The sequence below is a fragment of the Penaeus chinensis genome, chromosome 28, assembly GCF_019202785.1.
Source record: "Penaeus chinensis breed Huanghai No. 1 chromosome 28, ASM1920278v2, whole genome shotgun sequence".
Taxonomy (NCBI): Eukaryota; Metazoa; Arthropoda; class Malacostraca; order Decapoda; family Penaeidae; genus Penaeus; species Penaeus chinensis.
In genome coordinates, this window is record NC_061846.1 from 16,919,874 (window position 1) to 16,934,873 (window position 15,000).

Sequence of the window (15,000 nt, forward strand, 5' to 3'; positions counted from 1 at the left end):
AATATTTCTACAAGTAAAAGTAACTCATATGGCAATCTGCATGCAATCAGTACCTGTTCTTATACTGGTGCAATTACTCAAGGGATCTCAAAATGTATTGACTGAGAGTAAAGTTCTTCACTGTCTATTTCACAAAAAAGGTTTTTCAGGAGTTTGATGAAATTTCTGTTATCTTTACCATCAAAATTTACTGAATGTAAATGTATATCTGATTTCCACCTTTTCCTTCAAATATTTATCAACTTCAACGTTCTCATCCGTCTATGCTGCCATCATTCATAATGACATATCACTAATGAAAAGGTCAACCCACTAATCATGAATCATTCTTCTAGTACATACACATTTTTAGCCTTTTCTGAAAACTTGCTTTGTAATTTTGAAACTTTACATTGAAATAAAGGAATATTAAACACTACAGCTGATAGTAATAAAAATCTGCATGCAGTAATATATAGCACAATATTCAATATTTATTTTCTCAAGACGAAGTTTAATTCTTGGTCTGGTTACAGAAAAAAACATAAAAGAAATATACTAACTCAAAGGGTCACAGCAGGGCAGAGAAAGACCCACAAATGAAAGGGTTCAACATATGTATTTTTTTCCAGCCTACTGACAATACATAATGAAATGGAGGGTTTCACTTGGACAATTCCACATCAAAGATTACTCTGGTTATATAGCATGTTTGGGAGGGTACTCAGCTGTTCATATAGACAGGTTTCATGAAGAACATTGCTTTCATATCACACAGTTGTAAATAATACTTCACTGGCATGTCAGTTAAATAGTTTAGTTATCATGCATTTAACCTTCCTACATGCAACACAAGTAATCTTTTACTATCTTCATGCCTAGATTAATGACCCTACTACATGTTATCTTAGACAGTGCAGGTCTCTCTTATTCATAACTGAAATATCAGGAAATACAGTCTAGTAAACATGAAAAGCTGGTTGAGGAACAAGAATAAGTTTCGTCACTGCATTAAAATGTTACAATACAAAATCCACTCTTTAAATGAGACATTTTTGGCTAACATATGGACACCTACATATATTACCAATCATATATACCGAGCCTGAAGATAATGTGGAAACAAAAGGTATGCACTGATAAAATATAATATAAAGAGGACAGGCAAAAACATTCTATGGATATTGGTAAAAAAGTTAAAAAGTTGCCCTTATCATAGAAAATGACAAACAAAAAAACAAAAGAGCACTGCATTAACATGTAGTGGTGGCAGTAATCCAATGTTAAGACAAAGAAGATTGTGAGCATCAGCTACTGAAAACATTAATAATCACAAATTCACACATTTGTGCTAGGCAAGATGGAAAAAGCAAACTGTCACACAGTTAAGATTAAATATCAGTCACTGCATTATTTACACAAGTTTGTGCTTCCAGTGATAAAAAAGGGAAAGTTACATTTGAATAGGGACTCGTTAAAATGTGGGTGTGAAAAGCAGGCTGGAAAATTATTAAATAAATGTGAATAATGTAGGAATGTCATTGAAAATAGAAACCAAAGAAAAATACAAGTTGGTTGTCAACAGAAATGGGAAACAAGTTTAAAACTAAAATCTTTAAATAAAAATGTTCAGTGTTGTAAAGAATGCTTAATCAGCCAGGATACAAGGGTAGAAAAGATAAAAAAGGTACTTTAGAACATCCACACAACTTCATATTATGCATTTTGTAAATGAAGCATAGCAGCAACTAATAAATAGAGGAGGAGTGTAGGCAATGTGAGATAAATAAAAGGCATAGTTTAATTCACAGTATCCTTGGAAGGAACAAACCACTGCAGAGACTTTTTTTTTCAATGTGGCAAAAGACAGTTAATGATTAAATGGAGAATGAACTAGGTTACTGCAGCCACCAAATTACTGGGTTAGATAATAGCAGTATCCTGTTAACTGGCATAATGCATGCTAATATATACAGCCTGAATCATGGAACTTACAGTTGGTGCTGTGTTGATAATCACTGTCTATGATCCTCTCAACATGTATATTTCATGTGCTTACCGTCCAACTACCATTTTCTTTTTTAGACAAGGAGCATCTCTTGGTAAAAATCACTACATTATCATCTCCATCCTCATCATCATCCTCCTCCTCATCGTCCTCTTCCTCTTCTTCATCATCATCATCATCGTCATCATCATCATCATCGTCGTCGTCATCATCATCGTCGTCATCATCTTCATCCTCCTCATCATCTTCATCCTCGTCATCTTCATCTGCATCTTCATCTTTTTGAACAGAACTGCTGGGGTGTGGAAGGACAAATGTAGCAGATGTGTTTGTGCTACCTGTAGGATCTGCTTCACTTTTCCTTATGATCTCTTGGCTTTCTTCAAACTTCTTCTGGAATTCTGCTGCTATTTCACTTGTCTGCAAAGATCCCAGTTTTGAAATTAATACCATACATATTTCTCATATGGAAACAATAAAGAAAAAATCTAATATGATGATTGCAAATCTATTACAGTTCATAGGTACCATTTTTTAAAAATCTTAAAGTGGTAATGAATAAACAGAGACATCATACAAACTGACAAAAACAATTAAGAAAACAAACCTTAAATCTGATTGCTAGCTTCTCATCTGTGCCTTCTAAGCTCTCAGAATAATCCTTGGCATACCAGCACCAGGCAGTTTCTGAAGTCTCCATGGGTCGTAACTGAAGTTGGGTTGTTAGGTAGTGGTTGCAACACAATTTGTGGACCTGTAATTATACATGGTGAGATATATCACTTGTGTAAATAAGGAGGGGGAAGGGCTATATATTTTCTCCTTTAAGGGCACCATCTGGGCAGGTACTGGCTACCATGGTCAATCTTGACTTATCCCTGATAGGTGAAAAAAATAATGAAAATCTTAAACTATGGAGATTTGCGGCAACATGCAGACACTGGGCACGGGAGTCCACTCTACCAAGCCTAACATCCCGCTCAAAGCGCTCTGGCATGTCGCCACATGTACAGCTGTACCACACAGTCCGCAGACCACGCCGATAGGCATGGCCCGGCAGCGTTGGGTTAAGGGCATGTATGAAATAAAACCCACATAAATGATAGGCACCAAAAACACCTCTTCTGTTATTTCTGCATTTTCACTTAGATCTGCATACATGTAAATGTATCAACAGCAATTTTATTGCAACATTACCCTTTCCTAGTATTACAGATGTCCAAGCTACCTCCATCTATATACCAGATATGGATGGATTTGTTAAAGATTACACTAATGAAAAAATATGAAAATACAAATAAAATTGTTAAGAAATTCAGTTCTCAAGGTCTTTGCATATGGTTTGCATGTGGTACCTGGTGATGTGCTTTTGGTGTTTACTAAGTATCAAGTACATCAAAGAATTAATAAGAATTAAATAATATGTAAAATAGCAGTCTATGCATCAACTGTCTGCCATTAATCAATTATACCCCACCATTTGATTATTTATGTTGAAAATAATCTTATAATGAATTACATTATTATTATTAGTCTTGGTTACACTGTATATTGCTGAATCCTTAAAAATACATTGAAGCATATAAATATGCTTAACCAAACATAGTACTGGTTCACTGATGAATGGCACATGTTTTTTTTTTTTTTTTTGGTCATTTTCACTAAAGTATCAATATCAACTGTATTCCAAATCATTACATATTAAAAAATTCCATCTTATAGAATACTCATTGGATGGCAAGAAGTTAATTGTATTGTACAATTGTCTTTTTTTTATAAATAAAAAGAGAGGCTATCATTATCATTATTTTTTAAGCAGAGGAAATGAATCATTCCAATACCACTGACCAAAGACTTTTCTTGGAAAGAATATTAAAAAAACTAAAAGGAATTTGCAAAATCGGAAAATGAGTCTGGCTGCAAAGACTAGTTATTTTTATATTTTTTTGTAGTTTTAACAACAGTGTTACAAGTTATTTACCTCTTACACCCATCCAAAATTTCCAGTAAATTTTCAGTCTCTGGATGGTGATAACCTCCCACGAGGATAACTCAAAAGAACTAGTTTAAAAGAAGTGAAAAAGTATGGTGCTCAAATAGTGAAAAAAATCACTTCAATCTCAATGTTATTTTTTCAGTGCCCTCCAACACTAAAAGGGGGCAAACATTATGTAAGATCAAAAGTAGACTTATCTTTATATCCGTATTTTCCCTTGAATTCAGTCCTTCACCACTACTGTCTTAAGATTCATTTCAACTCTTAGACTTGTAATACTTGTAAAAATCAAACAAACCTGTTCTCTCCTTTGCAGTAAGCGGTATTTATTTGTGGCTGGGTCTCGAAGGATTTTGAAGTCTCCAACGCCTCTCTCTTTCCACTGTTTTGAGCCACTATCATAACGATACAGCTTGCCACGGTTGCTAAATATCACTTCTAAGTCCTCCTCTCCAGTCTTCACCTGCTCAGAGGAAATATACATTTGGAGATATAAGTGATCTGTGGCTACAGCACACCCACATCTTTTGGCATATATGCAGAAACTTATTTGTAAATTAATTCACACATCACTTATGATCTCACCTCCACCAAATCAGGTAATGGTACAACAGGTTCAAAGTGGGGATCATGATCATTTTCAACTACATCATCATCATCATCTCCAGTCTTCTTTGGAGATTTCCCAAATATTGGTTGTCCTTTCGCAGCCCAAACTGCATCTGCTGCTGCTGTGTCTTCAATGGAAGAATATAAAAATAAAATTTGATTCAACCACTTCAATTGAACACTATCTAATAGTAAGCTGTATCAAAATCATGAACTTTATTAGCATATGTACATTTACGAGTAAGTGGTGTTCAAAACTTACTTTTCTGACCAAATCCACTTTCATTAGATTGTGAAGCTAAGTCTCCAAATGATAACATATTTCCACTACTAATGGTGGAAAACAAACTTCCTTCTGTTGATTTTGTTGTGGTACTTGATGTAGTATTTTCTGTTGATGTTGGAACAGCATTACCAAATATGCTTGGTGATCCTGAGGTCTTGGCATTTCCAAAGAGTCCACCAGCTGAACCAGCAGACCCACCAAATATACTTCCACTAACATTACCTCCAAATATACTGCCACTACTAGTGACACTAGAGCTGCCAAATATACTAGGTGAACTGCTGGCAGTAGTGGTAGTTGCAGTAAAGCCTCCAAATGTACTGGTAGAACTACTAGTAGCAGAACCACCAAACATACTGGGAGAATTTGCAATGGAGGAGCCTCCAAACAAACTGTTAGGAGCAGGGGATCCTCCAAACACACTGGGAGCAGTTGCAGCAGTAGAGCCTCCAAACACACTGGGGGAATTAGTAGCACCCCCGAAAAGACTAGAACCTCCAGTGCTACCCCCAAAGATTTTAGGAGTTTCAAAAATGCTTGGAGACTTTGGTGGTCCTTTTCCAAAAACTGCACTTGTGAAAGGCCCTGCACTTGTTCCACCAATAATGGATGATGTAGAAGTACTATTTGCTGGAGTAGATGCAGATGGTATTGTCTGCTCAACTTTTCCCTGTGGAAAAATATGTCATCAGTAAATAAATACAGATAAAAGAAAGAGAAAATACATTAATAAACTTTACATGTGCCTTATAATACATATTTGTATTACTGCTAAACTTACAACTGTTTCTTCTTCCTCTTCACAACAGCCCCGGCAGCCAAGGCAAGGAGGGGCATCTTCATACAAATAGAAATTATCAGGAAGCTGCAGCTTTCTAGCTTTCTGTACTTGTTCAGGTGTAGCTTTCTTCTCAAAAACAACCTCCACCACATCTATGTTCCAAAGATAGTGAAAAAAGAGCGTATTAGAACTATTTTGCAATGTAATACCTTGAAGTTTATGAGATCATAGAAAAGTTTTCTTCAAAAAAAAAAAAAAAAAAAAAAAAAAAAAATCCTGAAAAACCCATATAGTGATATTGACACAGATATACCTATACACCCCTGAAAAGCTAAACTTAGCACTGATTCATATTCAAATTATAGATACCTTTATATCTGTGCAATGATTAATTGGATGAGCAGTTTACAAATATCTACAACTGTGTGTACTTAGAACAGGATTTATTTCTTCTTCAGGTATATCTTCCAGAAATAATAGTAGTGAAAAGTATCAAGAATAAACAAAATTATATATAACTAATCATTTTAAGAATAAAAATGAAAACATGTATGCAAAATAGGAATATATGTACAAAGATGAACTGATATTTCATTTACTTTAGATTTCTTATTCTTTTGTAGACATGCATTTGTGTGCATGTGTGCATATATGTGTGTGAATGTCATTATGTCTGCATATATATAAGTGTGTGTGTGTGTGTGTGTGTGTGTGTGTGTGTGTGTGTGTGTGTGTGTGTGTGTGTGTGTGTGTGTGTGTGTGTGTGTGTGTGTGTGTGTGTGTGTGTGTACATATATATATATATATCTCAATCTATCTATTTATCTATCTATCTAAATATCTGGGTTAAGAAATCACAAAGACTGAGGCCTTTGGTTCAACCAAAAGTAAAGTAAATAGCAAAATGCAAAGGTGATGTTAACAATGACATGGCTGGAAGACTTGACTGCCCATCTTGCTTGCAAAAGAGGGAATGAGGAGGATGGCTACATTCAACAGCCTATTGTTTTCAAACATTCCTACTTTTTTCTTCACTACTACACCTACTATATCTCGCATAATACAAAATACTGTGTGGTAAAAGATCCCCTTTACAAATTTTAGAAATTATTAGAGAAAATAATATATGAAAAGCAGGTAATTTTGATGTATTATGACTGCATCTTTATCATTTCCATGTAATCTAACTCAATGCCTCCAGGCCAACTAAAATATTGCATGGACTAAACTCTAGGGCACACAATCATGGCAGGATCCATCATGTGCAGATAATGGGCATGCTCAATTTCATGCCATATATATACTGATAAATGTTCTGGTATGTGGCTCTGATACAGCTAAGTATAATGAAATGAGGTCCTGGAGCTATCTTTTTTTGCTTTCATTCCCACAAAAGCAATCAGTCACCACAGTGCCAAATCCATATGATAAAAGGGCCATAACCTTGGCATAGGAAAACACACATGCCATCCATTATGCATTTAGAGCAAACTTGCAGGTAATGAGATCCGTAAGTGGTACACTCATAAATGATCAGGACCAACTGTAGAATCTTGTATAAATAAACAAATATATAGTATATATAAACATATTGACAGAATCACATTCCCTACTTTACCACTGATTAGTTACTGATATGACTGCCCATCAGTAACAAGTGTTTAAAAAGCAGGATGTTTCCTATGAGTCTTTATATATCCAACTTTTAAAAGAAGAATAAAGAATGTAAGCTTAAATATAAAAGCTTTAGATAAGCAAGGCTATTAGCTACAAATACTTTGGCTTGTTGCTACTTTAACATATGAATATAATGATCACCTTCACTGTCATCATCATCTGCCTCACAGCCCACACAGCCTGGGCAGCTTGGATGTTCTTTGTAACTATAGAAATTCTCAGGGAGCATTAATGCCTTGGCATGGCATTTCTGCTCCTCATTACTGCTCTTAATGTAGACCACCTCACAGTCTGCTAAGTGAAAGGTTATCAACAATGCAATATCAGGAAGCCATTAAAAAAAAAAAAAAACTAAGTGATTTGCAACTACTCAGACAAAATTAAAGCATTAATTTGATGTTTGTAGTACAACCATGCTCCAAGTGGAAAATAAGACAAAAGTCTATCAACTTGTTATTCCAAGTTCAAGTCTAATTTTAGTAACTGCTTTTAATTATTAGCATACAAAAATATCTAAAGGCATTATTAGTCTTAATACAATGTGAAGTACTTTGAGTTACTTGTGTTCTAAGAATTAGTGATTTTAGGAAAGAGAAAGATTATATGAATTGCTGTGACAGAACAGGAACTAAAGGATATGCACACATATAACACTTGAATAGACAAATGGTTTAAAGTTCACCATCACTGTAATAATAATCAACTGCTAGCTGTTTTGTCCAAGAGTATACCTAAAATGATACTGAAGTAGATAAATCTATCTCCAGTATCTTAGCAGTGCTATTATGGATGGAAAAAAAAGTACTTTTCATTCATGAAAATCATCCCACTCCACCTAAGCTACCTAGAAATTTATGTCTAAAATAAAAGAGAATAAACACACAATGATTCTAACCATCAGCTAAAAATCAATGGCCCTGGAAGATTGGTGTCCAAAGTTACATATTTCCTTTCACCTGGTGATATAAAAACAGTTTTGAATAATAATAACAATAATAATAATGATAAAAACAATATCAAAACTTTACCTCAAAGCATCCCCTCCATTTGGCCTAAATGAAGACAATCTGGAGAAAGTCCTATTTCAATTCCTGGCAACAAAGCAAATTCAATTGCCAAGCCCTTGAGAAGGGTTTCAAGCTTTCTCGAATATAAACAGAAACTAACAAGGAATAACTTTAAACACACTTTTCATTCTACTATCACTTCACCCCCCCCTCCCTTTTCCCGTAAGAGAGCATATTCATTCCACACAATTAATCAACTGGAGAAAAAAAGGAAAAAATCTTCCTTTGTTTAACCCCTTCCCGACGGGTCACGCCGTGACGCGTCAAAACAAACCGCTCGATCTGAGGTGTGTGGCTGTATGCCAAAGCACTACAAGCCGGTGATTTGGCTTGATGTACCGAACTCCCATGCTCAAAGTCGGCACGTTGCCATTGATCTCCAGAGTGTAGGTTTTTTTTGTTTTTTTTTTAGTTTTCTTCACCATCATCAAGTGGTTAAGAGATACTATGAAGATAGTTTTAATAATAGTTAAAGCTGCTATTTGGTTAGCCAAAGATTTTTTTGGATAACAAAATATCTTACAAAGTGAGCAAGAAATGTCAATGGAATTTTCTATAGCTTACCGTCAGCATCTGGATTTAAGGAGAATTTGTCTCCAAAGCTAAAGGTGCTTCTTGGGGTGGTAGACATTGTAGTCGCTGCTCCAAACACTGTCATATAAATATCATAGCATCACTGTCCATTTCAAGGATATATTTAGTACAATATCTTCAATAACAGCAAGAGTATAAACAAGCAGAGACTGCCAAAAAAGAAACACCATCTGGTTGAAATTTAAAAGATAAGATTGTTTAGATGTATGATTACAATTTATAGATAAATTGAATACATTTCCCTACAAATGAACTAGTATCAAATCTCTTGTGGCATGACATTAACCCTAACGATCCGGATGACATGACAATCACCTCAATAAAAAATTTGGCTTTGGGGCAGTGACATTTACATGCCATCATGGGAAAATTTGGCCAAGGGCTGGGGTGATGCAAACTTGCCATAACTGAAATTTTGGTATAAAGTTCTTGGAGGGGTTTTTACATATTTCTATTGATAAATGAGAGTGGAATGTACCATCTGTGAGTCTCAACTGGTAGAGTTCAGGCTCCAGGGAGGATGCTGTTTCCATGCTTAGGATCCTATTCCTACCCGCTGTGACCAGTGATGCAGGTTGTATTACAGAAAGAATATTATGGGAAGAAGAAGACAGAAGAAAGAAGAAGAAATGTGACAAATAGCAGTGTTACTCATTATTATTATTGCACTAGTGGTGTTACTCATGTAATTTGTAATGGCAGTTTTGAAATCTTTAGACAAGGGACAAGTCTATATAAACTGTGATTATACAAACCATTTAATTTTCATAAATTATATACATAAAGGAAAAGTAGGTTTGGGGGAAGGAAAAAGAAAAATGTCTGATAAATGTGATTAAACGGGTGAATTACTGAATTATTGAATATAACTTACAAATTTGAATATCCCTTGATTCCTACCAATTTTCTAAAGCAAGTGCACTTATACATACCAGATGGTCCACCAGATGCATTTAGTATTCCCTGCTGATCGGGACCTCTTAGTGTGAAGGTAGCAGACACATTAGTGACGAAAGATGGTTCAGTGCTACTCCCAAATATTGTGCCTATTGTTTCTGTTGATCCGCCTTTTGTTTCTGTTGATCCAACCAGACATGAAAAAGTGAACCAAGTATAATCTAATTACATGCAACATTTGCTTAATGAATTATGTCAATTCCAAAATGAAAATGCAAACAAATACTCGAGATCCCAAACCCATAAAAAGTGTGAGGAGGAAGTACGATGAGAATATGCATGTGGGGAGGATGAAATATAAGAAAAGCAAACATAGTATATAAAAATAAAGGAGACTAACTTGCAAGAACTCACCTACAAACAGTGTCTTGCTGGGCGTTCCTCCAAAGATAGAGCTGTTTGGCTTGCTTGTAGCGTCCCCTGATGTGGTGTCTGCTTCAGCCTTTACAGAAACTGGCGTTGATGATTTGAATTCAGTATTACTCTGAGGTGTGTCTGGTGACTTTTCTTTGTTTGTTTCTTCTGATTTTACAGGACTTGATGATATTGTCACAGGACATTCTGTTGGAGTTCCACCTAATTTAACCTGTAAGGAAAGGATAATTATATTAGTAAACACTGTACAAATCACAAAGACTTTGAGAGACAAATGATAAATAGTAATCCTATTTTTCTTTTAGTCTTCAACAGAATATTTTATCTTCCCCTCAAAAACTTGCCTTTGCACTATCCACTGCCTTATAAAATTCAGCTGCAATCTCTGGGGTCTTAAAACGGATAGCAAAGGTCTCCTTTTGTGCTTCATTTTCAGTGTAATCAACTGCTGCCCAGTAGAAGGTCTTCTCATCCTTTTTGCGGAATTCTGTGTCTGCCTTCAGGTAATGGTTCATGCAGATCTTGTGAACCTGCTCCCTCCTCATCAGCAGCCTCATCTTACCATTCTGAGAGAGAGAAAATTCAATTGAACTTATCTGTTTCCTCATTATATTTAATTCTAATGCAAATTAAAGATAGTTATTATTCATGCACATCAACCAAATTCAAGATCAATTAAGTTTTACCTTCTTGTGGCACAGGATTTTGACATCACCTATGCCTCTTTCCTTCCATTCTCCACTGACTAAGCGGAAGAGCTTGGACCGATGAGAGTAAAGACAAGTTTCCTCCTCTTCTCCAGTTACTACATCAACCTTGTCAGGTAATGGTATCACAGGCTAAAAAAATGAAGAACAACTTTAGGTGCAAATTTTTAAGATATCAGGCCACAAAATATTATATCACTCCAATTAGCAATAGCAGTTATATGCTATGTTACTGGAATAAATTGGTCTCTTGCAGTAGTATGAAAAATAAATGGCATATGAACTTGTTCAATGTATCAGCAAAAGGTGATGCAGTTCAGGCAAATATTTTTCAAGATTACAGATTAAATTGTGCCAATATTGCTTGTCCTGTTTCAAACAACATAAAATAAGACAAAATGAATCATGGTACATTTTCATAGTGAATTCTAAATACAAACTATCTACAATTAATCTTGGGTCTAAAACTAATTAAAGTTATATTACAGTACCAACATAAAAATAACTTTTACCTCAAAATAAAGATGGTCTCCTTCATCTTCTTCCACAAGGCCATCTTCTGATTCACACTGACTGATATCCCTTGACCTGGGAGAACGAGCTTTAACTCCAGTGAATGAGAACTCGTACTTTCCAGGGCTACCAAATACAAAGCCTGGTTTTTCTTCTTTGGTTGGTGTTGAGGGTTGCTCCTGTGGCTTAGACTGAGAAAAGGTTGATGAAGAGAAGGCTGAAGTGCCTGCTGTAGAGGCTGACCCAATGCTGGCTGGGGTAGTTGTTGACCAGGAGAAGCTGAATGGCTTGTTGCTTTGTTCCCCAAAGGAGAAAGCAGGTTTGGTTTCTGTTGCAACAGTAGAATCTTGCACAGGTTTTATGGTTACACTGCCAGGGATACCAAATGAAAATGCAGGCTTACTATCAGTGCTGTCTTGGGCAGGTTTTGCACTTATGCCAAAGGAAAAGGCTGGCTGAGAGGGAGTGGCAGTTGCACTCTGACTTGTGGAGGGAATGCTATATGAGAATGCAGTCTTGTTTTCTGCTACACCAAAGCTAAAACCACTTGAGGTTGAAGATGTATCGCTTTTGATGCCAAAGCTGAAAGATGATTTATCACCAGTAGTTGAATCTGCACTGGGAGCACTACCATCTTTACCAGATTTACATGCAACACATACAGTATCTCCTGCATTGTTACGCACCAAACAACTATTACACTCCCATGAGCCAGCTGCTGGTTTAAACATGCTTGCCAGAGAATTAAGGGGAGGTTTATCATCATTCTTTGCCGATTCTTTTGGAGCAGTTGTTGAGGATGGAATACCAAAGCTAAACTGGGGTGTTTGGAGTGTGCTCTCTTTAGGTGGTTCATAACCTGGTTTGTTGCTTGAACATGAAACACAAACATTATCTTCAGGTTTGTTTCGCACTAAGCAGGTATCACACTCCCAGGATCCTGCAGCTGGTTTGAACATAGCAGCTAGTGAACTGGTAGCAGTATTTGAGGGTTTAATTGGGGCAGCTTCAGAAGCAGCTGTGGTGTCTGAAGCCTCCGACTCTAGAGCTTTCTGGGCCTTTTCAAATGCTGCCTTAAAACTCAATGCCTGTAACATAAAAACAATGAAAGATTTAATTATCTACTAGGTGGCAAATAAAAATATTCAGAATTTTCTTACTGATTTCTATAATCACCCCTTCTCCATCAAGGTGCCATGACAGTTGATTTAGGGATCTGGATTCCAATCAGCATGATAGGGAGACAAAAGGTATGTAACATAACTTACCAATTCTTGGGTCTTAAATCTGGCAGCAAACCTCTCTTCCCTCATTTCTTCATCTGCGAAGTCATGTGCAGCCCAAATCCATGCCTTGTCAGATGTCTGCATTTGAGTCAGTTTTATCTCTGGTGTGAGGAAGTGATTGGCACACACCTTGTGGATTTGTTCACGGCGCATCAAAATGCGAATCTGTAAGAGAGGTACCGCATCAGCAAATTAAAAAAAATATGAAATACATCTAAACCAAAAGTTATTTTCTCATATCAGTTTTTCCCAAGTAAAAGGCAGTTCACTCATATTACCTTCTTAGTTATATTGTTCTTAAGGATCTTTAGTTCGCCTATGCCTCGTTCCTTCCATTCCTTGGTGTCCTTATCAAAGCGGAAAAGCTTTGCTCGCTCGCAGAATAATCTCTCTTCTTCTTCCTCACCTACAAATAATAATTTCATTGAAGCATTATTCATTTCCCTTCCTTTCTTTCACAAATAATTTTCCAAAAACAAACAAAAGTTCTACCACCCACCCACTTACCTGTCTTGACCTCAACTAGGTCTGGCAAAGGAACAACTGGCTGGAAGTCTACCTGAGGTTCATATTCTTCTACTTTGTCATCACCATCGTCCTTACTGGGTGACTTTGCTTGCGAACCTCCAAACAAAGCCTTTGGTTCAAACTGGAAAATTCAGAATTATTTTCATATTTTGATAACCATTCTCTAGGAAAATATTCCTACATGGTGTTAATACCTTTGGCAGCTTCGATCCTTTTAATTATCTTAGAAAATATTACTGAATTTTCCCAAATATCTTAAAAATCATACATGAATATTTACATATTCCCAAACCAAAATAAATAATATTTGCAGCTAATGTAATACTTAATGAAGTAAAAGACTTTCCTCCAGAAATAATTTATAAGTGTTCAAATGTTTGATAAAACTCTTATAAGGGATACTATAGAGACCAGCAAGTATTTTTGAGTAATTGTAATAGTGAAAATTATTCAACATCCCATACAACTTACAGCTTTTGTATCCTTAATGGTAAACACATTTGATGATGTAGAACTACTGTTGGAAGCCAAACTGCTGAAGGATACCAAATTGCCTGCTGGTTTGTTGCTGAACAACCCTCCATCTCCAGATGACTGGCCTAAGAGAAGATAAGATGAGAACTTTAAATGTGTTGCTGATTCCAAATAATTCAAAATACAGAAATGAAAAGAAGTTTATGATTTGTTTGTTTTTTTAAAGTACAAAGAATGTCACTTCAAATATATCACAATCTCTTACTAGTCTATGATATTGGGAAAGGCATACAACTCAAAAGACAACCATTAAAAGAAACTTACTTGACACTGCAGGACATCCTTCAGGCTTGCTGTCTTTTGTTGGCACACTGAAATTGAAGCCTGAATTTCCTGGACCAGATGCGGCACTGGACCCAAAGGAGAAACTAGCAAATATTGATTCCTTTTTCTTTTCCTCCTCTTTTGGCTTCTCTGGGACTTCCGCCTTATCCTGCTTCAATGTGGGAGTGGTAGTGAAGGTGAACCCACTTAGGGAGAACTTAACAGTATCCTTGGATGTGTCAGTACTGGCAGCAGGGGTTGACGCAGCACTGGAAGAAGTTGGGGCTGAGCTGACCAGGGGGCTGATGGTTGTTTTTGAGGAGTCTAAGCCAAATCTGAAGCCAACTGGAATAAAAATGTAATCGTTTTCAAATAAAAATTAACAAAGAACATAATCTTATCAACCTATGAATACCTATTTACATTACAAAACACTGAACCACACCCTATGACCCTATCAATAGCAAAGAAACCTAGAGTACTAGAGTTTCAGTTCTGCAAAATTAAGACAGGCAGGCAGCACTAATATATTTTTTCAAGCATCCTTGGCAAATTATCAAGTACTTACATCCTGTGGCAGAAGCTGAAGAGGAAGTGTTAGGAGTTGATGCCATGCCAAGCTTGTCTGGAGATGTAGCTGATGAACCTGGAGTATTGGTGGGGGTTTTAAACTTGAATGTGGCTGAAAGTAATGGATAAAACTTTGTGATCATACCAATGGACAAAGGTTAATCCTGATGTAAGCCACATCCATACTTTCTATTTCACAAAATATTACCAACATCTCTAAATGCAGAATATATGATAAAATGTTGTTCTCTGACCCTAAAGAGCCAATC

General features: G+C 36.2%; 1 protein-coding gene across 10 annotated transcripts in view; it reads right to left on the reverse strand.

Annotated features, from left to right (window-relative positions):
- LOC125040042 (E3 SUMO-protein ligase RanBP2-like) overlaps positions 1 to 15,000 on the reverse strand; it is a 41,747-nt gene that overhangs the window by 6,040 nt on the left and 20,707 nt on the right. For 7 of the 10 annotated variants that reach the window (XM_047634476.1, XM_047634481.1, XM_047634479.1 and 4 more), the window contains 19 exons: positions 14,730 to 14,843; positions 14,162 to 14,506; positions 13,835 to 13,962; positions 13,343 to 13,484; positions 13,114 to 13,241; positions 12,818 to 13,000; positions 11,549 to 12,637; positions 11,016 to 11,168; positions 10,674 to 10,895; positions 10,309 to 10,540; positions 9,930 to 10,073; positions 8,968 to 9,054; positions 7,478 to 7,627; positions 5,660 to 5,811; positions 4,855 to 5,548; positions 4,569 to 4,720; positions 4,282 to 4,446; positions 2,595 to 2,741; positions 2,039 to 2,407 (listed from right to left, as the gene is read on the reverse strand). In XM_047634476.1, the coding sequence (XP_047490432.1) occupies positions 2,039 to 2,407; positions 2,595 to 2,741; positions 4,282 to 4,446; positions 4,569 to 4,720; positions 4,855 to 5,548; positions 5,660 to 5,811; positions 7,478 to 7,627; positions 8,968 to 9,054; positions 9,930 to 10,073; positions 10,309 to 10,540; positions 10,674 to 10,895; positions 11,016 to 11,168; positions 11,549 to 12,637; positions 12,818 to 13,000; positions 13,114 to 13,241; positions 13,343 to 13,484; positions 13,835 to 13,962; positions 14,162 to 14,506; positions 14,730 to 14,843 (4,796 nt within the window). Of the gene's footprint in view, positions 1 to 1,974; positions 2,408 to 2,594; positions 2,742 to 4,281; positions 4,447 to 4,568; positions 4,721 to 4,854; positions 5,549 to 5,659; positions 5,812 to 7,477; positions 7,628 to 8,967; positions 9,055 to 9,929; positions 10,074 to 10,308; positions 10,541 to 10,673; positions 10,896 to 11,015; positions 11,169 to 11,548; positions 12,638 to 12,817; positions 13,001 to 13,113; positions 13,242 to 13,342; positions 13,485 to 13,834; positions 13,963 to 14,161; positions 14,507 to 14,729; positions 14,844 to 15,000 lie in introns of all 10 variants that reach the window. The other 3 variants (XR_007116163.1, XM_047634477.1, XM_047634478.1) reach the window with 3 other exon arrangements.